This window comes from Equus przewalskii, chromosome 22 (assembly GCF_037783145.1).
Source record: "Equus przewalskii isolate Varuska chromosome 22, EquPr2, whole genome shotgun sequence".
In the NCBI taxonomy this organism is placed as follows: Eukaryota; Metazoa; Chordata; class Mammalia; order Perissodactyla; family Equidae; genus Equus; species Equus przewalskii.
This window is the reverse complement of record NC_091852.1, coordinates 27,553,454-27,579,703: the sequence shown is the minus strand read 5'-3', so window position 1 is coordinate 27,579,703 and position 26,250 is coordinate 27,553,454. Positions and strand designations below refer to the sequence as shown.

At 36.3% G+C, this 26,250-nt stretch overlaps 1 protein-coding gene across 50 annotated transcripts in view; it reads left to right on the top strand.

Annotated features, from left to right (window-relative positions):
• PTPRD (protein tyrosine phosphatase receptor type D) overlaps positions 1 to 26,250 on the top strand; it is a 2,079,533-nt gene that overhangs the window by 1,957,374 nt on the left and 95,909 nt on the right. For 19 of the 50 annotated variants that reach the window (XM_070590645.1, XM_070590643.1, XM_070590625.1 and 16 more), the window contains 4 exons: positions 3,327 to 3,341; positions 8,317 to 8,429; positions 19,586 to 19,627; positions 20,129 to 20,226. In XM_070590645.1, the coding sequence (XP_070446746.1) occupies positions 3,327 to 3,341; positions 8,317 to 8,429; positions 19,586 to 19,627; positions 20,129 to 20,226 (268 nt within the window). The remainder of the gene's footprint in view (positions 1 to 3,326; positions 3,342 to 8,316; positions 8,430 to 19,585; positions 19,628 to 20,128; positions 20,227 to 26,250) is intronic. The other 31 variants (XM_070590639.1, XM_070590640.1, XM_070590631.1 and 28 more) reach the window with 5 other exon arrangements.

The window sequence follows — 26,250 nt, the reverse complement described above, 5'->3', positions numbered from 1 at the left end:
AATTGAATGTATCATTATTATTATTATTATTAAAGTGTCTCACTTCCTGTATGCAAATAGTATTTTGAGCAAGGAATGAGTATAAAATATTGTTGACTCATATTATGTTGATAATCTTGTTTATCATATACACCTGCTTACACTTCTACTTGCGTTATGAGTAGGTCTGTAGCTATGGATAGTTTGTCCATACAAAGAAGGATATTTCATCCAGCCATCTGAGGAGACTTTGAGACTTATTCCTGTTAATTATATTAATGTGGAAATAGCATACTCTTCTACCTGCCATTCTATTCATTTGACTTTGTTTTTAATCTACTAATTTGTAAACCTATGATACATTGATAATCAATGACAAAACATTATCACTGAAGCTTTATAAGGGCCCTAAAATACCTTCTGAACCATCAGAAAATTAAAATATGTTGAGTAAGTCATCTTGCAATATGATTTTATTTTTGAAATTTTGTTCTCTATATGTGATATATACAGTGATTTCAAAATGTAAACTACAAAGATAAGATGGTGGGAAGGTTTAGAAAAACACACTGAATTAGGATTCAGGAAACCTGAGTTCAAGTCCCAGCTCGGTGACTAGCTGGCCATATGGGGTAGAAATCATGCCAACACTCTGGGCCTCGATTTCCTCATTTATGAAATAATTAAATGTATTTATAAAATAAGTAAATTTATAGATAAAAAGTTATCTAGATAATTGAACCTTTTTAATAATAATGTTCTCTGATCTAAGAACATCGAAAACCAAGTAATAGAATTAGTACTATATTATTTCTGCCTCCAGTGTGTGTGTGTGCTTTTTAAATATGACTCCAGGTTGCCCTTCATTCATCTGCCCCCTACACACACAAAAAGTCCATGAAGCAATTGAATGCTCTTAGATATTCATCTGCCCTATGCGTCTGTTACATACGGAAGGCTTTTCAATCATCCTAGAACTCCCCAGGAATTGTTTATAAAGAAAATATTTTAAAATAAAATATTAACCTGATTCTATGGAAAAGCATTTCAGGATAGATGAGAAGCGTTTATTATGTACTCTAGAGAAAAAGAAAATATGGATTAGGAGGTTGGAAAGATCTAAGGCATGGTCTATGCAAAATTTACATGTTTGAATAGTAATAGTCTAACCTGAATGGTTACTGTAGAGAGAATAAATTTTCATCCCCACTCCAAGATGTTTATGTGTGAGGCCATGAGGTAGATGTGACTAAAATAGAGACTTCAGCTTTTCGAGCTTCAGATCCAACATTGGCTGTCTGTGGGCTTTGCCTCTTTAGTCTTCTCTTTTTACATCAACCCAATATATATTTCCAAGCTGTCATCAAAGAAAGAAATACAGTACAGAATATTTTGAGATGCTTTGAAGAAACATGCTGCCATGCCCAACCACACTGAGCGATGCCAGTTGATTCTGCCTTCTGGCCTTTGAGTAGGTCCCTCCCTAAGCCTGGAATGTCTTTCCTCCCACTCCATGGCCACTCCTCTTGGCCTAGCTAACTCTGTAACTCATCATTTAGAAGTAAGCTAGATACCACCTACTATATTAAAAGCCTTCCTGGGTTCCTCCTCCTTGTCCTCTCTTTTCTACCACTTCAGGCTTCCTTAGGGTCCCATTTTCTATGCTCTTACAGCATTTTCTACTTATCCATGCGTAGAACCTACCGCATCACTGTAATTGTCCATTCTCTTGGCTTTCTGCCCCCACTAAACTGGAGGTCAAAGACTGTGCCTTATTGTGTATCCCTTGTGCCAAGTGGAGTGCATGACATAGAGGGATATTGAATAATCAAATTTATACAAGCCAAATAGTGTTAAACAAACTCAGTTTCCTCCACCACTCAGTATCACCATCTTGGCTGGCAAAAGCTGTAATAAAACCCTCAGCCTATAATTTAAATATACCAGTTCCAAAAACCTTCAAACTTAGATATTTACACCAAATATGTACCCGTGTGTGTGGTGAGGCTGACATTTCTGTGGAAGAGGGAGTGAATCACACTACCTATACATTTGTTCATCTGAATACTCAACAGCTTTTTAATATACAAAACTGATTATTCACTAAGTGGTTCTCTTCCATCCAGAGGAATAGATTTTCCCACAACAGATTCCCTGATGATCTCATTGATTAAAAAAATGAGCAAGTTAGGAACAGAGATGTAGGATTTTTTAAAACCTGGCACACCAAGTAATCACTTTAAAATTAAGAGTAAAAAGAATTAGCCAATGTGTTTGATATCATTTTCATTATTCACTTTGTATGTGTATGTTTGTACAATTTAAGTGTGGATTTTGTATTTTTGCAAAGAGATGGACTCATGTATCTTAAAGCCAGATATTTTAGCAACCTGGGTATATATTTCATTGGCATTAATATGGACTTGATACCTTTATTTTTGTAATTGACAACTCACTAAATACTACTTTGCAATTCATCTCAATATGAAGATTATTTAGGTTAATTCTTTTCAGGTAAAGGTTCTACTCTCTGCATAAAGAACATGGTTACTTAAACAATCCACATATTCTCACAGGTGAAAGTGTCTCTGAGCATGAGTTAGATATGTTCCCAGGCAGCAGCTCCTCTTTGACTAGGAAAATATCTGTCATGTCAATGGCTGGTAATAAAATACTTTTCCGGATTAGCCTAGCTATATAGATGGGTCATGCACTGTAGATTTATAATAATGAGTATTACTTTTCCACAACTGAAAATGTATTTAATCTTTTATTGGAAAAAAGATTTATGATCACCTTACTTGTCAAAAGGTGTTTGAAGAAATCATTTCTGCCACTTTATTACCTCATGGCGTATTATACAGTTGTGCCAATTTTTGTGCAGTTCAGTGCAATTTGCAGGTATTTTATATCATTAAAGGAATAACATACCTCTTGACTGAGGACTCTATTTTCAATGAACAAATTTCTTATATGGAATAGTGTTGTATTCCCGTTGAGCACATTAGTAGTTTTCTCATGACAGGTTTTGTAAAAATCTAATTATATCTCTACCATCAAATACTTCCTGGGATATAATTAGTTGTGGCAATATTTTGTAGCTTGATGGATAAAAGTGAATGTGACATTCACACACACACGCAAATGCTTTGTTTAGTGATGTACACTCATGTCCTTTGTTTATGTCATGGTTAAAGGCCTTTAAATATTTTGATTCCCTGTCATTTCCTAATGTGTGTCTGCTTGTGAGCACTGTTAAATCTTGGTTGTCATGGTTACTCTTGATACCATTGGCCAACTAACATTTAGCCTTTCTTTTTCTTTTTTTTTGCTGCATTAAAATGGAGCAGTAAACCTGACAGGTGAGGAATAGAAAACAAACCCCTTTAACGCTGAGTAAGCAAAAAATAAAATATGGGTAGACTTTGGAGGTATTGAGGGGGTGAGGGTGGAGGTTAAATATAAAAGATGACACCTGGCAAGTGAAAGATGGATAAAGCCTTCATGTATAAAATAATTTTTATATTAAAATAATTCTGGGGGTAATAATAAAATAATTTGTCTATATAAAAAGATAAAAAAGATTACTTTTATTTAAAGATAAATTTGGAAGGTAGTAAAACCAGTCTCTGAGTTGTGTTTGTAATCAAGGTTAAATGAGCATTTGTATGTGTTAATGTGTCTGCAGAACAGAAATGTGAAGTGTCCCATAAACTGTTCTGTTTTTGTTTTGTTTTGTTCTTAGTAAAGACCAGTTTTCAAGTTTGATCTCAGGTCACCTCTCAATAGAGGAATACTAGCACTTTCACACCCTTTAAATATTGATGGCAGTGACTTAGTGAAAACTGTTATCTAATTACAAATTATTTTCCATGTCATCTAGCTTTGAATAACAATAGTAATAACAACAACAACAATAATAATAATCATAATAGCTATACTGTGTGACTATTGACTGATTGGTCCAACCTTACGTTCTAGCTAACTCATACCTATATGTATATATATATAAAATCTGTATATCTGTTTCTATATTGATAGATAGATTTAAATTCTTCATAAAAATTAAGCTAACATAAGGATCTCAATGCTCATCTAACCTACGTTCCTCCCAGTGTTGCACTCCAGTGGTTCTCAGTGAGTGGTCCCTGGATCAGTAGCAGTAGCATCAGCGTCACCTGGGAACTTGATAGGAATACAAATTCTCAGACTCTCTTCCCCATCCCAGACCTACTGATTCAGAAACTAAGTGTTGGTCCAGCAACCTGTAGTTTAACAAGGCCTCCCAGGTGTTTCTGATGCACCTCAAAGTTTGAGGCATGTTATTTTCTGCTGTGTTATTTTCCCTAAAATTACTGAACACTGGTCAGGATGCTATACTACACTTTCACTGATAGAAAGCTTACCACCTCTATAAGGGTTCTTTTTCTTTTTGTAAGTAAATATCACTAGTCATTAATTGAGCTGAAAAACACATGCAAAATAGTTTTTTCTTTTTTAATGGAAAGACAAAACACTTTGAACCAACTTAATATACTCAAAGATCATCCTTCCCATTATAACACAATTCCACATTTCACAACTTCAGCACTGCCTTCTTGTTCTATTAAGATGAGAGAGTTGGGCCAAAACCTTGATATCGTCTTCTAACCCTCCTCCTCTATTTTATAAGTGAAGACGTTGAGAGGGTTTGTAGTTGACTTCCCCAAGGAGATACACACCAGTAGTGGCAGAGTTGGGGTTACATTCTTAATGATGTCAAAATTGTGAAGTGTTTGAACTGATTCCTCTGAATAATCATAGTAGAGATTTCAAGTAAATATATTTTCTTCCGAAAGCCTGTACCCCTATGTCTGAGTATCTTTGTTCCAAGTGAATAGATAAGATCGTCCACTCAATCTCTCTTTGTTCTTGCTTCCCACGTCACCCCTACATGAGAGCCAGGAGAGAGTAAGCGAAAATAAAACACCCCTTAGACCATAGAGTGTCCTTTTTGTTGTACGTTATTCACATTCCAAACAAACACATTTTATACAGTTTCTGCTGTCTCTGAAATGCCATGTCATCTTTTATTTCCTTTTCACCCATATAACTCCTGTACACGATAGATACTTCTCACTATGAGGAATAAATTACACTAGGGCTTTATAATCTTAATTAAAAAAAAACAAAATAGCAAGGTAAAATTCCGGATATATTTCTAGTCACTGTTCTTCACTACTTTCTAGTTGAAAATAAGAATAACAAGACCTCTAAAAACTTACCAGGAAAAATGTTATTACTTACATTCATGTTGGGCCTGATTTAGACCATTATATGCCATTGAATACTTTACGACAGTATAAATTCTATTTTTTAAAGCTTTTACCATTGTTACTGATGATGACCAAACTCTTCATCTTTCAAACATTTCTTAGAAGTCTTTTCTGTTAGAAAAAAAATTTTTTGCACATTTATGTTTAAAAATAATGTGATAAGAGTGTGGGCAGCCAGAATTATCCATGTTGTGATCATCAAAACTAAACTAAGCAAAAAAAAATTAACCAGCTGGTTTTCCTAGCTGACTAGGATTTTTTGAGTCTGAGATCATGGAAGTCATTTTGTTTGAAGAGATAAAGTGAGGGAGAAGTTAGTTATTAAAAGTGAGGACACTCCTACTTATTACAAGTATGAATTGTAATTTTAGTCCCATGCTCTGGGTTTTCTGAGACTCATCTGGGCAACAAGATGTGATTTTCAACTTTTCTGGCACCAGAGAAACTGACTAAATTCCTTTAGAGAGTATTCTTTTCTGTCCTTTGGTCTCAGTGTTACTCAGCCTGGCCTCAGTGGAAGAGAAGATAAGGAGGATGTTCCGCAATAGCTGTAAGAGTGAAATAGTTTCCTTGCCCAGATATTTCTCTGTCTGGTTTCCATAATCCTATAAGAATGATGGTGGAGCTACTTTTAGAAGGGATAAAAATCCAGATTTTAGTCATTGGGTCTGCCTCATCATCAAAGAAAAACATCCATGCCATCTTTTGTGAAAAGACTAAAACTTAAGAAGGGCCACTGGGATTATTTGGAGTGAGAAGACCAACCCTATGACCCTATGTTTGTTACATGTGGGATTGATCGACTAACTGCACTCAGTGGCATTTCATTAACCCATTTAGACTCTGTGTCTTCAGTGGTAAAATGAATCTCCGGGTTTTGAGGCAAATACCCATAGTAGAAACACAGTGACATTTTCTACTCTGAAAATGGTCGTCATGTCCTTCTTTAACATCGTCTTCCAAGCCTCTCTTTCTCTTCCTTCTCATATCTTTCTCACTAGCTCTCCAACTCTTCTTCTTCTTTCCTTCTCATTTTCCACTCCATGCAACTGGAGCTGCTAGTACCTTTGGCACATCTCAAATTCACTGCTCACCTCTGATTGGTGCTATAGCTTGGCAGTACATTGTGTCTAAAGACTGTACCTGACACCTTTAGGTAGAAAAAGGACATCTTGAGACAGGTTAATCCAAGGTTTTGAGAGACCAATGTGTCTAATAGGATTCAACCAAGAAAATTCGTTCTATCTACATATTTTGCTGAAGGCATTGCACTTGAGTAAGTCAAGTATACTTTTCCTTTGCATTTATCTTCCCTTCATCTGCTGGTTAGTTTTAATTTATACACATGGGCAGAGATGGAAAGAAAGGCTATTTCACAATAGCCCTCTGGCTAACCATGGAATGACCTGGGTGGCACTGAATGAGAGCTCATTGCCACAGCAACACTAATGAGTTGTCCCATGGTCCTATCAAAAAGAGAAAGGGAGAGTTCCTAAACACTTTACCGCATCCCCTTCCCCAAATAAGAATGGCTTTGCTTTGAGCAGCAGGGAGGTGCTAGGATTGTGACTCCAGCCTGGAGATTGCTGGAAGCAGTATTTGGAATAAAGCACTATTTGAAATAAATTTGGAATAAAGCACTATTTGAAAAAGTTAAGTGAGTTTTTAATCTAAGGCAACCTGAATAAAGCACTATTTGAAATAAATTTGGAATAAAGCACTATTTGAAAAAGTTAAGTGAGTTTTTAATCTAAGGCAACCTGAAAGAAAATAGTTAAGTACCACTCTGTGATTATTTGGGTTTGAAAAAAATGAATTAAGAAATCTTAGGGGAAAATTTGATATTTCTTGCATAGACATTTGTTAAAACTTACATTGTGACACTTTAAACGTGGGTATTTAGTAAAACTAGTAGGTAGCAATTAAAACAAAGGTAAAATGAATAGTGTGAAGAATTGCTTATAACAAGGCACTGCTAATGGTTCACGTGCCTTAAAGAGCATCAGGAGACTGGGACTACCCACAAGGTGAAATTTTTCTCTGATCTTTCTATGATTGACTTTCATTAACAAAGTGTTAATCACAGTTAGCTTAACACTATAAGCAGCCAACACTATTTTTCTTTAGAATTTGAAAGAGAAAAGAGATGTTGACTTTGTGTGGTCCCAATTCTCCTTCTGGGTATTAGGCTAACTTGTAATCTTAAAAATGCACTTACTGGGGCCAGCCTGGTGGCCCGCTGGTTAAGTTCACACATTCCACTTCAGGGGCCTGGGATTCACAGGTTTGGATCCCAGGCACAGACCTACACGCTGCTCAGCAAGCCATGCTGTGGCTGCATCCCACTTACAAAAAATAAAGGAAGATTGGCACAGATGTTAGCTCAGGGACAATCTTCCTCAAGCAAAAGGAGGAAGATTGGCAACAGATGTTGACTCAGGGCCAATCTTCCTCACCAAAAAAAAGAAAAGAAAAGAAAAAGAACTGCACTTGCTGCTTACTGTATTTATCTGCCATATGGGAAAATCCAATGCAGCTCTGCTTTGTAGCCACCAGTTATATATTCTTAGAAAGAGGAAAGAGTGGCAGATTTAGTGGTTCAGCTTGAAGCCCTAGTTTTCAAGCTTTTCTCTGTGGTAACAACAATCTTAGTATTGGCTACTAAGGGTAGGGTTACTCTATCCTCTTCCTCACAAATAGAACTAATGGATAAGGGACAATAGCTGAACAAGGATCTGAGCATATCTTCCCATCATCGCCTTAATGCCTAAAGGCAGAGTCACTGAATTATTTAACTCTAGGGCTTATGGAATACTTTGAGATCATCTCCTTAAACAACAGTTTTAGACCTGAGGAAACACTGTAGGTCAAGAGAGGAGAGAACCTGAACAAGATCACAAAGCTAGCCCTTCAGAAAGTTTCCAAACTGAAAGCTGGGGCGCGTGGGCATGATGCCCTGCTTTTTAAATCTGTTTCAACTGGTTTTTTGTTTTATTCTTAAGTTTTTATTTTCTCCCTATAGGAAGAGGGCAGAGTCCGACTCTAGAAAGAGCAGCATACCGAACAGTAAGGAGGTCCCTTCACACCACCCAACAGACCCAGTAGAACTGAGGCGTCTTAATTTTCAAACACCAGGTAAGAGGCCTGACTCATCTTGTCCATAATAAGTCTTTCCTGGAAGTTTTATAGCCAATTGCTATTGCCTCGAGAGATGAATATGTCACTTTATTTCAACAATTTTGTGCTTCCTCCTCTTTTGTTTTAATATTATAGAGACTCACACAAACATAAGTCTTGAAAGAAAATTAAATTCTTTGTGCAAATCTGAGCTGGGTGGAGAGGAGAAAAAATTGTTATTCGCCTTCAAATTTTGGAAAAAGTATAGCCTTATAAGAATATCTTCCATTTTTTATGGGCTTAACACAGTGTATTATTTTCAGTGAAACCTATCTAGAAAGAATTCTGTTTCTCATGAAGTGAATGGGTGTATGGATGCATGCATGCATGGATGAATGTTACATCATTCATCCCATTGGGGAAGAATATATTTATTTTATATTTTCCTATTAATTTGTGTTTTTGTTACTCTGAAAGAAAGGAGGGAGGGAAGAAGGGATGGCCAGAAGGAGGAAGGAAAGGAAAGAAACAAAATAAGGCAAAAATTTATATCTCTAATATTCCCTATACTAAATCTCACTGACCAATTTAAGTTTCTTACTGGGAGACACATAAAGTGACTGATGATAAGAAAAATATGCTTGTTTCTTAAAATAAAGAACATTAAGTGCTTCAACAGAGGAAAAATATTATTCCTGCTGAGGGGCATTTTGTACAGTATTGTTAAATCAAGCCTAGTTGTATTTTACTTCCTTTTAAGTAAATCTTGTTTATATGAAATGAATGGCAAGTAACGAATGGTAAAGAGAGCTAAAAACATAAAACTGAGTGGCACTATCTTAATACCTAATGATAATGAACAAAGCAAAGAGCCGATCTAAGAAATTGCTTGATTAAAATTTGGTTGTAGTATTATACTACCAATTGTTGGGAAGTTCTCTTTCTGTCAAGTGGATATTCTGACTCTCAGTATGGTACACCACAGATTTATTAAACTACACACTTTCAGTGAGTTGCTTTGAATTGAAAATACAGTTTATTGTCTTTAGCATATTTTGTCTTTTATATGGAGTTATGTCATAGTAAGTGGTAACTATTCAGTTAAAGAAATGTCTGGCATTTTTAGCAGCTTTACAGATCATCATAAATATGCTTTGCTTTTTTAAATTCTATCTCAAATGAGGTTAGACTTTTTAAAAATTGTTTTTTAAAAAGTAAAGTGATACCCTCATCAGCATAAAAGGTGGAAGAAAATGTTCACGTAGCCAAAATCTCCTGTAAGTGTGTTTTTAAAAGGCTGATAAATGTGGACTATGAACATGTGCATGATGATTGAATAAACCAGGATTAGTGTGGTCCCTTGGATGCCCCTGTTGAGTCGCCCCCCCAGGTACTCCATTAAGGCAACTTGACATGAATTGAGTAGTAAAGCTTCTCAGTTCAGCACTTTTTGCAAGAGTAGTACACTGACTTTTCCAGGCTACAGGCAACTTATTAAAATGGACCCAGGAATTTCTGTGCTTTTCACTTTGGCTAATCCAGTGGATAGAGGAGCTGAAAGCCACAGAAATGATCTGCTACAAGATTACTTGCCTATATTGCCCATCCTCCTTTATAAGAACAGCACATTGTAGAAAGGGAGAAAATAATTATTTCTCAGTACCTTGCTGCTCAGCACTGCCGCCACCTCCTCTGGCTTTTGTGTAAAGTGTGATCTGTATTGGAAACAACCTTAGACTTCCGCAGAGACAGAGGCATAGTATAGGGTTGAGTGGAAAGGCAAAAGTAGCCCATAAAGAAGAGAGCCAATGGGAGTGCTTTCCCTCACCAACTCCAGCACCAACAGAGAATGTTTCCAGGAATAAATGTGAGCATGAATGGGAACCATGTAGAAAGGATTATTAGCAGAGTGCTAGGGACCACAGGAAAGGAAATAGAAATGCCTTCAACCAAGAGACCTCCATCTTCGAGTACTTCTCACTCGTACAGGTAATTTTGCAAAGATGGCCAAACCCAAGAATTCTATTGAGAATCTAATTTTCCTAGTGTATGTGGGAATATTAGATCCGTTTATAGAGAGAACCTGTTAAAATCCATATGAGTCACTGGAAAGGAGAATGAAGGTTATAATTGAAGTAGCATTGCTTGTATCACCAATGGCTTTACAAAATTAAAATGAAGACCTAAGTGTATAAGAAACTATCATTTAACTAAGCTTAGACTTATCACCTCAAATGGGTAACGGAATAAAGTGAATGGAATAAGTAAAGAAGGAGAAGTAAAGTAGAGGAAAAGAATAGAACAGGAGAAATTGTCCTAGGATTCTAGCACATCTGTTCACTGAGGAAGCATTGTGTCATCCCCTTTAGCTCGAGTAAGCAATGTACTTAAGCTTGATTTGTTGAAATAGTCTATTTATCTCCCAAACTCTATGATGTGGCCTGCTGTCCTAACCATTTGACAGATTTATGAAGGAAATAGACTCAGCCATTAGTGTGAAATTCATAGAAATGTGGACATTTGCTTCAGCCAGTGTGAATTCCAGTCAGTGGCAATGAATTACCTTAATTACTTGCCAGTAGAATGAGAGCAGAAGGTGGGATTGTTAACCAAGTAAACTTTTTTGTGCTTTTTCCTCTCCTCTTATTTACAGATAATCAAAGGCTTCCCTAAATGATGAAATAAGATGACCCTTTATTAGGTGTTACACCACAGATGATGTTACACTAGTAAATTTTTGGATTTTAAACCAAAAATTTTGCCTTTCATTATCTGAAATGTGCTTTTATATACATCATGCCTTTGAATGTATAATTACTTATCTACAAAGGTTATAAATTTGACAATGTTTATTAATGGTGTGCATAAATAGGGAAAAACCATTTACATATTCACTTCAAACAATTGACTTTCTGTGAAAATCAGAAACCTGTGATTTATATAGCCAGCCTCTAGCACAGAACTTGTTCATGAACGCAAATTGATTTCCACTTCTGATGGATCTCTTGTGGATAATAAATACCAAACAAAACAATACCATTTGAAATTCAGTAGGTCTTTCAGAAGGTAAAGGAAGCACATTGCTTAGTTCACTGGTTCTGTAAATTGTACTTTCCTTAAAAAAAAAATCATCTTGTGAATGAAAAATCTACTTACTTTTTAAGTTATTTATTGTTGTTGGAGAGTATGGATTTAGGAGGCAGACTTTTTTCCCTCAATTCTGCCTCATATTCGAAAGGTAATGAAATATATATTCCAAATTTCATATAAGTACAGTATTCTGACAGTTTAAGTACTTCAAAGAACTGTACCCTTAACTACAGTACCATAAACACACCTGTCTCTGGGTCAGGAAAAGGAAAGGTCGGGATTCTATCCACTCTCACTCAGCTAAGGCATGAAAGGAAGGCAAAGAAACCTGTTGTTTTCAGTATAGCCATCTTTGTGAGGCTGCGGGATGTGGAGAAAACCCCACTTTAGCACACTTTCCAAATTTTGGATGACAATCAAGTCACTGTTAGTGAAACACTGTGTTCAAGCATCTGAACAGGGTGAGGAAGGCTCACACCTTCCCACTTGAGAGCAAGTACCTCTGCTTGTAGATATTTTCCATGACTATGTTTGTCTGTCTGTTAAGGTTCAGATGGCAATATACAGCCAAGTCGTATTTAGAATCTCAACTACCTAATCTATTAAGAGAATATGGCTTACAGCAATAAGTCATCTATTACTGGCGTACTGGGTCAGTCAGAACTAGTATGGAGCATGCAATTAAAGTAACATTGCATGTATCATTCATGACCTACAAAACTTGTCTAGAGACCTAAGTATAGAAAAAAGTATCATTTAGCTAAGGTTAGAATTACCACCTCAAATTGATAGTGGAATAAAACAGGGAAAATGAGTAAATGAGAAAGGAGATGCAGTACAAGAATTTGCTAGAATTATTAACTGCTGATTACATTTTCCAAGCCTTTAAGATCTGTGAAGGAAGGGAAGAAAATACTCACTTATAAAAGATGCCTTTAGAAGAAACCTCTATGAAGCCTCACATTTCTTTGTGGACAGGAGTAAGTGAGTATGCATTAGATGGATGATGGATGAGTTATATGTACTGTATCCATTAGGCTAGGTTGAGAGGAAAGTTTCTATTTTTTTCTTAAAAAAATTACCAAGTCATTTTATAACCCCGTCCCTCAATATTTCTTGTTCTTAATTACAAAGGCAACACATGTTTATTGGGGAAATTTTGTAAAATAGAAAAGAAGCTTGTTAACAATTGTACATAGGTTGTGGCTACACAGGTATTCATTATATTACTGAAATTTTTTGTATGTTTGAAAATTTGTATAAGTTGGACAAAGCAGAAATGCTCTTTTAGAAAAGAAAAATTATTCATTATCCTACCACTTATTATTTTTCTTCTTTTTTTATTTGACATATTTAAAATAAAAGTTTTTCTATTACTTCTCCAATTTTACCCTCCTGAAATATCTTCCATGTACATCTCCATGCATATGCTTCCAGACTTTCTTGTATGTAAATACAGTTCTTTAAAGGATGAAATGTATAGCAGGTACATAGATAGATAAGTGCATATACATAAAATTTCCTGTTTTAACATTTAACTATATAAAAATAAACTTTTTTTCCAAGTTAGTGTGTTAGGTTTTCTCCTTTTTATTGGTTGATGGTATTGATGTTATTCTGTTCTAGCAATGTCACACAATGTATGACTCTTTCCTTATGAATGGAAGCTAAGTTATTTCCCATGTTTTGCTCTTGCAAATAATGCTGCAATGAGCAGTATTGAGCCCAGTTCTTTTCACATCTTTGTTCTTATTTCTGAGTGTTAGACACCTGGGAGTGTGATTGCCGTGTCCTAGGGTAGGCACTTTTACCATTTTGATACAGACTGCCAGCTACAGATTATTTTGAAATATTGTAAAAACCCTTTACTTGCAGTGTAACCCTTCTGGGCCATGGCCTCTGGCATTGGACAAAATGCCTAAGATAAATATATTGTCAAAAGATGGTGATGTAGAAGAAAATTACTGATATGTGTTCATATTTCTACTTTGTCCCAACAAGCAAGTTTAGAAGTTCAGCATCTTAGAGAAATAAGCCTTTTTTCTATCATAAAAAAGGTGTAAGGTAACATGCAACTGATAGCATCATACGATGCACCAGTCACCACCTTTCTCTGTGCCTACAAAATTCCACCCCCCTCCATTGATTGATCTATCAGTTTCCATCAGAAAATTTTTTTGCGTGCAAAATTCTCTATTCCAGTATCTGGAGCCCATACTCACACCCCTCTCCTTGCCTCCCCCTCTGAAAAAACCTTCAAACAAAAACAAAACTCTAGTGTTTGTACTTTGCACCTTTTAGGAAAAGAGATTTCAAAATTGGTGATCAGATGTTACAACATAAAGGTCTTATTTTCATCCCATGGATGGCCTTAATATGTTTTGCCCTAAGGCATACATGGGTGGGAGGTGATTCATGGGCTGTGAAACGCAAAAACAAACTTGTAAAAAATTAATGTATCAGAAATAGCAGTATCAGCAGCAGAAATGTCTGCCCAGCAACTGAATGGGCTTTGAAAGCTTTTGAGGCATCTCTTCTGATCCACTAATGCTATTAATTGGATCAATGCTGACAAGATCCATTTTTATATAGACTTTCTTATCTTCATATTTTATTTTGTCCTGTAAGAAACTTAGATATATGGCCTGGATTAAGAACACCAGATGTGTTCTTTTTATTTTATATTTCAAAAGCCTTGGTTCATTGAATCTAACTAATAAATTCCTGATATAAAGAAACATGGTTTGTTCAAATCCTGCATTTTGAGAAATTCTACACACATACAAAAATGAATTTTAATTATGCCATCAGTGCTTACCAGAAACAGCATTCCTGAAGTGTCTTTCCCTTAGTGATGATCCTAGTCATGGATTAAGCCAAATTGTCATTATTATTTTACCAAGAAACAATTATACCTTATAAATCAATATTCTCTTCAATTCATCATTCATTTGTGAGACAAAGTGTAAACATAGAGTATTTGTGTAACATTCAGAGTATTTTAAATAGTGCACCAATTATGTTAAAATCTGACAGATATTTTGTAAACTGTCTCTCTATGACTGTTAACTTAGTTAAGTACACTTTTGATAGGACTGCAGTCATTGATATGATGCACAAATTAGTTTCTCCCTGTCCCATGACTACAAACTGTTCTCCAGCCTTTGCCATAATTTGTTGGAAAGGAAAACCATGAAGAGAGTATTATCGTGTCATTACACATATGTAGTAACAGAAAAAATCATCTAAAAGATGTTCCACCACTGTTAATAACCTTGAAAGCCCTACTTAGCACAATAGTTTTAAAGTTGTAAAGTGCCTACTGGCGTTTAATGCAAGGTTAAGAAATGTGGGAAAATAAAGCAAGTATTAATAAACATTTCTCTATAGATAAAAAAGTCATTTGAAGCATATACTGTTGATTATATTACTGACTTAGTAAAACATAATAGAACATTTGAAAAGCAAAAACATTGTAAATTAAGGTTTTTAAAAAAGTCTTCTGCCAAATACCACTACAGTTTTTAACATTTTGAATGTATGCCTTTAGTTCATGTTTTCATGGAAACTCGCAATATTTTGATGAGAAGTAACTAGAAAATAAAGATGTGTGTGTGAGTGCTCTTTACCTCCTGCCCCCCACAGAATCAGATGTACCTTCTAAATGAAGTTATTACGTTATTGAAACATTTTCTCAACATGAGTATGGTTTATTATCTCTGTATTACTGCATAAATAGCCCATACAGTCTCACGGTCCCATATTTATGTACATGGCACCTCTCTTCCAGGGTGTTAAATGATTTAAGAGACAGCATGGCATAATGAGAAGTGCCCTAAAGGAGAAGTGACAAGGTCTGGGATCAAATCCGCTAAGTAGCCATAGTTTTATTGATCATGATGACTTGAGCAAATCCTTTTACCCCTCTGAACTTCGTTTTCCTAATTGGTAAAATTAATGGAGGTGGGGAGGGGAAAATAGATGAACCCACAGAGGGTAACCCATGCGAGTAGTACACACTGTCACATCCCCCGTGCAATGCTTGGTGTCTTACCCATTGCCTTGAGGATACAAGCATGCTGTCACTCATCCGTCTTGGATTTTAAATCACGTACAAAAGGAACATTTTGCTCTTTTAAAGTGGAGGTCACAATCTAGGTAGCCAAACATGCCTGCAAAGATCTCCTCTTGGACCCCCACTGGGTTTCAACATAATTTTGAGGCAACAGTGAAAACTGAGGAAGTGTCAGGTAATCTGGGCTTTCAGTTGCTATTGAAAAGTCTCACCCTCTTGGCCCTGCAGTGCCACTTAGAAGATGTCTGCTAAACCTGAATAGTTTCACCCTTCTGGAAGTTTTCCACCGTCTACACCAGCCCTAAAGATGACCCTGGCACTGAGAGTGATGTTAGTTGGCATTCATCTCATGCTTATTGTTATTTTTCTTATAATGGGGAAATAGCCCCCTTTCTTAAGCCTCTGTTGAAAGTAGAGAAATGAAAGCACTGGAAGGCTTCTTGTTGCTAGGAAATGAGGATGAGTGCATTTCTTTGTGAAAGTGTTTACTATGTAGTACCTGGTCATCTTCATTCATTTATCTCGCCAACCTGGCACCTTCAGTGACTGGAGACTTTTTGCCCCCTGCTTTAGAAGATCTTAACTGCCATTCTAGAAATAATGCAGTAGAAAGATGCCAAAACCACTTAAGATTTTATTTACTAGATGAACTAACATACCTAAGTCATTTAACTATTCTGGACTTCAGAGTCCTCTTGTATATATCAAAAATGCTGGACTAAGTAATCTCTAGGGCACCTCTCAGTTTAAAATGCCATGATTTTAAAGTTTTACTTCTTATGAGGAGACACCATGATGTTACTATCACAAATATGTACCCTATTAAAAGTAGCCATCATGTCTTTTTCTCCAACCTAAGGCAGATTTCCATGACTACATCTGTCATTTTTCTTGTTGACAGTGTATATTATGGATATCATAGCTTCAAAATGAAAACTCTGCTGAGATTCAATGTGTGCCATTAAAATGCGTTTATGTTGTGCATTTCTAGCTTTGAACTGATGAGGTCGTGACCCTGGCAAGTCCTCATCAGCTGTGAGCTGCACTTCAAGTTCTTTGCTACTAATAATAGCGAAAGTACGAAAGCTTGCTAATGGGGAATCAGAGCAGATTCAAGGGTATCACCAGGAGAAAGCTGATCTCGTTCTCATAAACCCTGATATGATTTTTGAGTAGAAAAAATAAATAAATGGAGTTACAGGCCCCCATCATGATTTCCCATAGGACTGAGAGCCATTACTGGAGAACTTTAAAAATATCAATGTCTCGTTCCCACACCCAGAGATTCTAACTTAATTGTTCTGGTGTGCAGTCTGAAAGAAAGAATTTTAAAGCGCCTTAAATGATGCTAATGTGAAAACACTGGTCAAATAAAAACGTTGGTTTGCAGACTGTGAGCAATGCCCAGATTGCTAGACAAAAGATTGAAAAGATACGACAGTGAGGTCAACTTCATCGCTTTCTTAATGTCTGCTTTTTCATTCAGAATCTAACATGCTTGATTATATCATACAAGATTTTTTAAACATTGGACAATGGAGAAGTTTCAGGGGAATATAGAATAGTATTTTGCAGTAGATCCTTGGTGATTATTTCCTGATATGAACTGAAGAGATTCATATAGAGGAGTTTCATCCCAGGTTTATTCTTTAGCATAATTTTTATGTTGACATTTATTCACTGTGGATACATGATATAACATCATAATATACTTTTTGGTCGGCTAAAGAAAATGATATTATTCTTAATTCAAAAAGTTGACAATTCAGCTGCATAAATTCTCTATTTTGTAAAAAGTAAATGCTCCCTACCCCTCAAACTAAAGATGCTAGAACTTTTAGAACCTTTATGTATGAACTACGTCTGAGACCCTTCTTTAATTTCCATATGTTCAAAAATCCTATCTACATGAGGTAGAAATAAAAGTTATAAAGAAGGAAGTGACTCCAGAATTTAATAGCTCCACAGTTTTATTTGACAGGTATAAAAACTGAAGTGCTTGATAAAAAGTCATCTGTCCTTGTTCATAGCTGGCAGAATCAGAAGCAGAACTCATATCCAGTATTCTAGTGCAGAATTCCTTCTCCTGTACCATCAGATTCCCACAAGTTCTCCTCCTTTTTCTGTGAAACATCCATTCTGCCATTTTTACCTGTCCTAGAACTTTGGTACAATATGATACATACTAAGAATTCTTAAATAATTCTTGAATGCTCTGGTATCTTTGCATGTGGTGTATATATCCTGATTTAGAATGTAAAGAGTCAGTGCAGGTTTGCTTGGATTTCTCTTTAGTTTCCAAAGTAATACTTCCAAACCTTGTGCCAGTGCATGCCAGAAGTAAATATGTTGATCGCATCTTTGGTTGATATTTATGGTTTTCTACTGCTGTTATACTAATACTTTTCCCATCTCCAACTGGCTTTACTTTTTGCAGCTTTGAGCAGTAATTCAGTCCCCTACGCCTCCCTGATTGGCTCTGTGTCCTCCCTCTCTAGCCAAACCACCACTCAGTCCATATATGATAATAACTCTCTCCCACGATTCGCTCGAAAAGGTCTAAACATCTTTGTCTCTGTTATTTTCTCTGTTAAAGCACTGTAATGGATGTCCGCATCATTCCATTTCCATTTCCAGATAAACCTAGAGTCTCTTGTGCCCTTACATTTCCATTCTTGTCATTGGGAGTGCCTCATCTGGATAAGATCACTTTAATTGTTAGACCACTGCCACCCACCCACTCCCTCCACAGAACGTCAGTTAGTTCAATTCTACCATCTGTGTGGAAAAGGTGCAGAAATGGGCTCCAATATTTTGTTCCAAATGCATAGTTATATCAGCAACAAAGAGTTTCTACCTCCAAGCTGACTCATTTTTATTGGCTCTTCCATTAAGATTTTAGCTGACTGGAAGCACACCTTCATAGACATGAACACTAAAACCCCACGTGTCTCAGCACTGTACTAAAATGATTATCTGGGAAAGCAAAGTAGTTTTTTACTTAACTTACCAGAAGCATTGGTAATTTGGCATTTGAGATAAATGAACGTACTGGATGACTTTCAATGGTGGCACAATTTCTAAAATGCCCATAAAGTAATCACATGTCGTGTTGACTTAATGGTCACCATTCCGCAGCCAACACCCTCCAAAGAGTCCCAGGGACAGCAGAATGTCAACATGGCCTCCAGTTTGAGTCCCTCCATCATTCTTTTCCCGCTTCAGAGGCTTCCCCGGGGGCATGCTAGTTCACGATTTTCTAGCCAGCTGAATTTGTATCTCTAAGACATGAGTCAGCAATGCTCTCTCATGGAACTCTTGAAAAATTAATCAGAAAGAAATAAAATGCAAATCATATGAAAAGCGCGAAAGCATTGGAAAGACACAGGAATCACCAAAATCAGCAGTGGATTATTTTTAACGGAATTTGTGAAACTTATGTATCTTCAGCTGGCAGACTGAACTAAGATGAGCCACCCGCTGCCACTGCTTTCTTTTTTTTCACCTTCTTTCCCTCCCTGTCCTTTGACCATTTGCTCACTTTCCTGCGTTCATTTCTCATTAGTGGACAAAGATGTTTACACCTGAAGTAGATTGTAGGTTTGCTGGGGGTTGAATAATGGGGATCTGGGGCCAAATACTACAAAGCTTTTAGTGTGGCCACTTATAAATGTCCAGGAGAAGGCTGCAACCCCAACCTCTACAATCTGCTACTAGTGGAAACATTTTTGAAACTCAGTTTGGTGTCTGATTTTGTCATCGATGATTATCGTCTATGAGCTGTGGTGCATGTCATTCTGTGTGTCCATGTTTGCATGTGAATGTCAGTCACCTACAGGTTTGTGAAATATTAAAGCGATCTTAATCTAGTCACAGTGTATAGTGAATCCTGTAAAGACTTGCAGCATTTTTATTAGTCCTTTTAAAAAGTCTATCAGACTATCCATTTCATTTTTTTTTAACAAATTCGTTCTATTTTATTTTATTCACACCATCATTTCCTTTGCAGGTTCAGATGATTCCGGTTACCCTGGTAACCTTCATTCTTCAAGTTAGTTTTCCTTGATTATGCATAAGTCACTTTATGTTTCCTATCAAGCTACTACTCTTTCCCTTTTAGGCCTTTCTCAATGTCTGTTTTCTTAGTTCACTTTACACCATTTAATTCCACACAATTTCCATTTCACACAGTGCAGGAGAAGGAGTTTGAAATGACATAACAGTCATTACTCAAAGCAGAAGTTGACAACAAGCCTGTCAGTTTTCTCCGCTAGCTAACCGCATTGATTCATAGCACAGTAACGCTTTCTTTTACACTAGGAGTGTTAGTTTGGGGATTATGCTTGGTGACTTTTCATTTGGCTACAAAATTCATCCTTCCAGAGCATGTCCTGCTTTGAGTAACCAAACTATCTGCCTGCTTCCTCACATTAAACATCTTTACTACTCACATATTTTCAGGCCATTTCTAACTATAGTATCCCCTATATTTTGCAATAGTTAGTATCATTTTCATTTGTGTTCAAATGTGTCTCTTCTTTCCTTTTAATAGGCATGGCTAGTCATCCTCCAATACCTATCTTGGAACTTGCAGATCACATTGAAAGGTTGAAAGCAAATGACAACTTGAAGTTTTCCCAGGAATATGAGGTAATTCAGTGGGTTTATATGTGACAATAATTTCAAGAGTTGTCTCCCTTTTTTTGACCATATTCTTAGAAACTAACTTCACTGATGCTTTTTCTTTCAAATATGACTCAGAATCTGATACAAAAATTTATAACAAATAGCCAGTTTAGAAGTATCTGAACAACTGATATAGTAGTTCCACTTTTAAAAGGTGTTGAGTATTTACATTTGTTCAGTGTTAGTTAATGAGGTTGATTTAGCTTTTCTCGTTTTAAGTTCATAGAATATACTGAGTTGATAAGCTTCCCAGTATACGAAATGAATGCCAAGTACCCTGATTCATGCAGAGGCTCCTCACTGAACAGGAGAGGTTACAGGTAAAAAGTAGATTTCTCAGTTCTCTTAGTCAGTTTTACATGGCCTGAAAACTCTGTAAGTATTGAGTACCTACCTATACACGATTTTGCCGTTCAGTCTTAAAATAATACTAGAGCTAATATAAGATAGTGATGTGTTCCCAGCAAGTTGCCTGTTTTTGAGGCAATGGTGAACTGAATGGTATCTTAACGTTCCAGAATCCTTAAAAGGTTTTGTGTGAATTCTTGATGAAAGTGAATGAAAAGTCTTTGTATATGTGTACATATTTGGATATTGTGGCGTTTATCAAGCAGAAAGCTGTGAAACTGGGTATTTCTGGCATTCCCCAGCAACGGGGACCCATAGTGAAACCAATTCATGAATTATTAATTATGGAACCATCATTCTTCTTTTAGGCTGAGTTTAATTTAGCATAAGATTAAAGTGTACAACGAAAATTTTGTAGTTGTGCCAAATACCGAAAGGTTATTGGATGTCTGAGCAGTCCAAATTCCACCATAAAGAGTTTTTAGTTAATGGGAGTCTTACAATTCATCCCTGCTATCTCTCTTGGTTTCTGTTGTGTCAACCTGAAATGAGACTGTTGGACTAGATGACCTCTGTCAGTCCCTACCAACTCTAATATTCTGCCCTATCACATTTGGTAAGAACTTCTAAGAGGAGCCCCAACCTTATGTGGCTAGGGGTATCAACTAAACGAAGAAGCTCCTTATAAGAGTATGTGGAACAGTGGGTGGGGCCTGTGGCAATCTGGATATTTGCTTAGGCTTTCTAAAGTCTTCAAATCTTCAAATCCTTATTGTTTTAAATTACTGTGCTAGCTAAGCAAAATGTGTCTGTAGCCCCATGTACCTCCACCATCACCAACCAGATAGCCTTTCATTCAATTTGCATTCTCCAACATTTTTGTCAAATGTTTGATAGAATACAAAGGAGATTTTGCTTTTTGCTTTTTGGGTTTTTTTGCTCATTGGTTAAGTTATGTGTTCCTTTATTCTGTTTCAAGCATTCAGGAGAACATTTTCAATTTTAGGAAACTCACATTGGATTGTGAATTGTCTTATTTTCTCAAATGGTCTGCTTCTTATTTCTTCCCTGTTCTTCCTCTTAGTCATAATGGCTTGTTTTAAACTATGCAGTATTCTTTAAAACAGTTTCTAGCTTGAGGCTTGAGGCTGAAAATTCAGTTTTAAAAAAGAAAACAAGGCATATGATGAATGCCACATGGGGCAACATAAAAACTGTTACTTACGTGTCCGTTTTCACTGACCAGAAATCTTTACCTTTCCAACCTGCTCTTTACTGTTAGCATGATTCTTATTATTTCGCTATGTGATATTTTCTTCATGGCCTCACTTTAATACTTTATTTGTGATTGTGAGTGATATAATGGGTCACAACAAATTAAAATTTGATAGCTCAACCTGCTAATAAGCCATTAATTCACTCTCTAGCAATATCACTTTAAACCATTGGCAATATCTGCGTCATTCAAGCAATCCCAGTTGTATACATTGACTGCAATAACCGGCCTCCTTTAAATATGGAATTTCTCGAGAAATGCTACATGTAAAGATACTCTAATGACACTCATTTAGCCATTAGATCAGAAGTGCTCCTTCAAAGTAGTTATGAACTGCATGCTGGCAGTGCTCCCATTAAGAACTCCCCCAGTAGCCATTGACATGATAGCCCACACTGACTCTTTACCGTTTATCATGACGATGATCTGTGATTAAAGCTCCCTGGGCATGAATTGACTCTACTGTGCCTTAACAGCCATGAAGGAGATAGTTAAGTGTTGTATTCATCAGTGATAATAGGATAAAGGTCTCTACATAGTATTTTAGGCCACAGAGCAACACTTCAAAAAAATTTTCTCTGGCTTATTATCTTCCATATAACTTTGAATAGAATTTTTACTGGTTTTGAGGGAAGAAAATGGAGGAAAGACAAGTCACATTACTTTCAAACATTTAATTATTTTGGTACAATCACTATGAATTAATTATCCCAGACCTCTCAAGATACATGAAGGTAAATTTGTTACTGTGGTTCTAAGACTGAAACAGAGGTTAAAAACATGAAAGCTGTTTGCACTGATCCTGAGGTCAGAATAGGAGGAAGTAGGTTTAAATTGTAGCAAAGCATTATTAGATCATGTGAGAGACTTCTTTTACTAGAAAGGAAATTGGTCTAAGGCATTGGATTCAATGGCAGCAGGAAGGAGGGACCTGAGAAATTAGTATAACTGCATCTTGAAGGTATTTACAGATACTTTAGGTTTTTGTTTTCTCATGTGAGGTTGCCAAGTCTTACTAGAATTTGGGTAGCCAAAATTTGAGGATGGCATCTAGAATGCAGGGAAGAAAGTCCTCAATGTTTGTATCACTGTCAAAGCCAGTGCATTAAGGTGGTGAATCTTTAGACTGATTCAGAATAGTATGTGTAGGTCTTGCCAAGCAAAGACTTAGTTAATGCCTATGGATCGTTTGGAAGCCAAATGAAAATTCAGATTCCTGGTCCTCACACAAGAAACGCTGCTTCAGTAGGTAAGCTGCGGTGACCAAGAAATCTCCCTTTTACTTATTCTTCCCCAATTTTATTGAGACATAATTGGCATATAACATTGTATTAGTCTAAGGTAGACAACATGATTTGATATATGTACATATTGTGGAATGATTATCACAGTATGTTTAGTTAACATCTTTCACCTCACATAGTTACAAATTTTTTTTCTGGTGTTGAGAACTCAAGATCTGTCTTAGCAAGTTTCAAATATGAAATATGGTATTGTTAACTCTAGTCATCAAGTTGTACATTATGTTCCCAAGACTTATTTATCTTATAACTAGAAGATTGTATCTTTTGACCACTTTCACCCACTTCTCCCATCCCCTATCGCATGCCTCTGGCAGCTACCAATCAATTATTGTTTCTATGAATTCAGTTTTTTAGATTCCACGTATAACTGTGATTATACAGTATTTGTCTTTCTCTGTCTGGCTTATTTCACTTAGCATAATGCCCTCAAAGTCCATCCCGATTCTCGAAAATGGAAGAATTTCCTTCTTTTTTATGACCAAACAATATTGTATTGTTATATATATATAACACACACATGTATATATATACACCACATCTTCTTTGTGTGTGTGTGTATATTTTTATATATATATATCTCATATCTGCTTGATCCATTCATCCATCAATGGACATTTAGGTTGTTTTCAAGTCTTAGCTATCATAAATAATGCAATGAATATGGGGATACACATCTCTTTGAGATGGTGATGCCATTTCTTTTGGATATATACCCAGGAGTGGAATTACTGGATCATCTGGTAGTTCTATTTTTAATTTTTTGGGCAACCTCCATACTATTTTCCAAAGTGGCTGCACCAATTTGCATTCCCACCCATAGTACACAAGAGTTCCCTTTTCTTCACATTCTCAGCAACACTTATTTTTCACCTTTTTGATGACACCCATTCTAACAGGTGTGAGGTGCTATCTCGTTGTGTTTTTGATTTACATGTCCCTGAGGATTAGCGATGCTGAGCACCTTTTCATGTATCTGTGAGCCATCTGTATGTCTTCTTTGGGAAAATGTCTATTCAGATCCTCTGCCCATTTTTTAATTGGGTTGTTGTTTTTTTAATATTTAGTTGTATGATTCTTTATATATTTTGGATAGTAGCTCCTTATTAAATATACAATTTGCAAATATTTTCTCCCAGGGAGTGTCCATTTTAAAAGAGCAATTCAGGTGACTCTGATGCAGGTGCTATGAAGACTTCAATTTGAGAAACATCCTTGGTTTAGGATAATATTTTATAGAGCATGACCCTCCAATCTTCATTTCTCCATTTCTTGAGATGGCAAATAAACCAGTATAGGCATCACCATCAGCATTATCATTATCAGTATCATATACATAAATCCTGGTTTTTAGATTGGCTGTAAGTAACTACAGCCCCTAGAGTTTGCTTAAGAGAAAACAAATGAGAATTTGTTTTATTTATTATAAATTATTTATTTATTATAAATGTATTTGTTATAAATTATTATAAATGTATCTGTTATAAATTGTCTATTATAAATTTATTTATAATAAATTATCTACTTATTATAGAGCCAAAGGCTATACAGATACACTTCAAGAATTCTTGTTATCTGGAAGTAGAGGACTGTAGATATTTCCTGACATCTTCTCTAGAGCTCTCATCTTGGTGGTGTTCTCTGGGATAGCTTTATTCTTCCCCCTGTACAGGTCAGCTTCTTTTGTGTCTCCCGCCCACATACAGAAAATACGGCCATTGGTCATGTTTTTGTTTATGTAGAGGCCTCCTAAAGAGACAGAATTTTTCTTGCCAGTCAAATTACAAGTACCAGAGAATGAACTCTGAACTCCAACTGACTGATTTTGTTGTGGACACAAACATTAGGACATTGCTACTAACAGCCTACCCATATAGATCTTGCTCCTTCCTTGGATTGGAAAAAGGGAAGTTACTATGGAAAGGGGCTTCTGAGCTGGGAGGACTGACCAATAATTATCCACCATACTACTAGAGAAAAGCACTATGCTGAGTTCGGAGGGGAACACAGAAGGTATAAGAAACTTTTACTTCGAGGATGTCTAGTAGGCAAAGTTAGATATATAAATACAAAAATAAGAACGCTAAGACACTAATCCTAAGTACTAATGCAGTTCCTTAGGATTCAGTAAAGATCAGAGTAAGATTAAGAACTGGGAAAGGTATTGAAGAAAATGTGGTACTGTAGGGGAAATAGGAAGAAAAGGAGTAAGAAGCATTTTGTCAAGGGAGGGATCAAAGGCACGTGGGAAAAGGATGCTCTGGTACTTTCATATTCAAAGTATGGACTACAGATGAGCAACATTAGCATTACTTGGGAGCTTGTTAGAAATGCAGAATTTGGGGCACTGTCCCAAACCTCCTGAATCAGAATCTGCATTTTAACAAGATACCCTGGTGATGTCTTTTCACAATAAGGTGCGTGTGGAGCTGGGGGGAGCACTAAGTAGGTTTGTGATGGTGAAGCAAATTGTTTATGGTGGCCAGTTGGGTGAAATAAAGTTGGGTAAGTAAAGAGGGCCGAGAATTGTAATGAGCTCTCAGTCCCAGGCTCAGCAGTGTCAAAGGTGGAGGGTTGTAATGGTGCAAAGGGTATGGGCTTGGGACCCAGACAAATTTGTCTTCTGACTTGAGCACTTGGTATGGCTGTAGCCTTGCACAATATATAACCCTATGAGTTTCTCATCTGTAAAATGTGTTGCTATGAGAATTAGGGGAATATGTGTGCGTATATGTATAAACTTTAGGGCACACATGTGATGTGTGTGTATGTATGTATGTATGTATCTATCCATCCATCTATCTATATAAAATAAGGGGCTCAATAATTGGTAGCTAAAAACGTTGGACTATTTTTACATAGAGAGCCAATGAAAGGTTTTTGTAGAGAGATAATTATGCTCATTTTTAATAAAGCATCATGTATTTATAATAAAGTAATACAATATTTATTAAGCTCCTACAATGCCTGCCTTCAAGTAATTTACTCTCTCATCAGAGACAAGTCAATGAAAAATTATAATAAACTATAATCAGTCCTATGATACAAGTTTTTTCAGAGTAT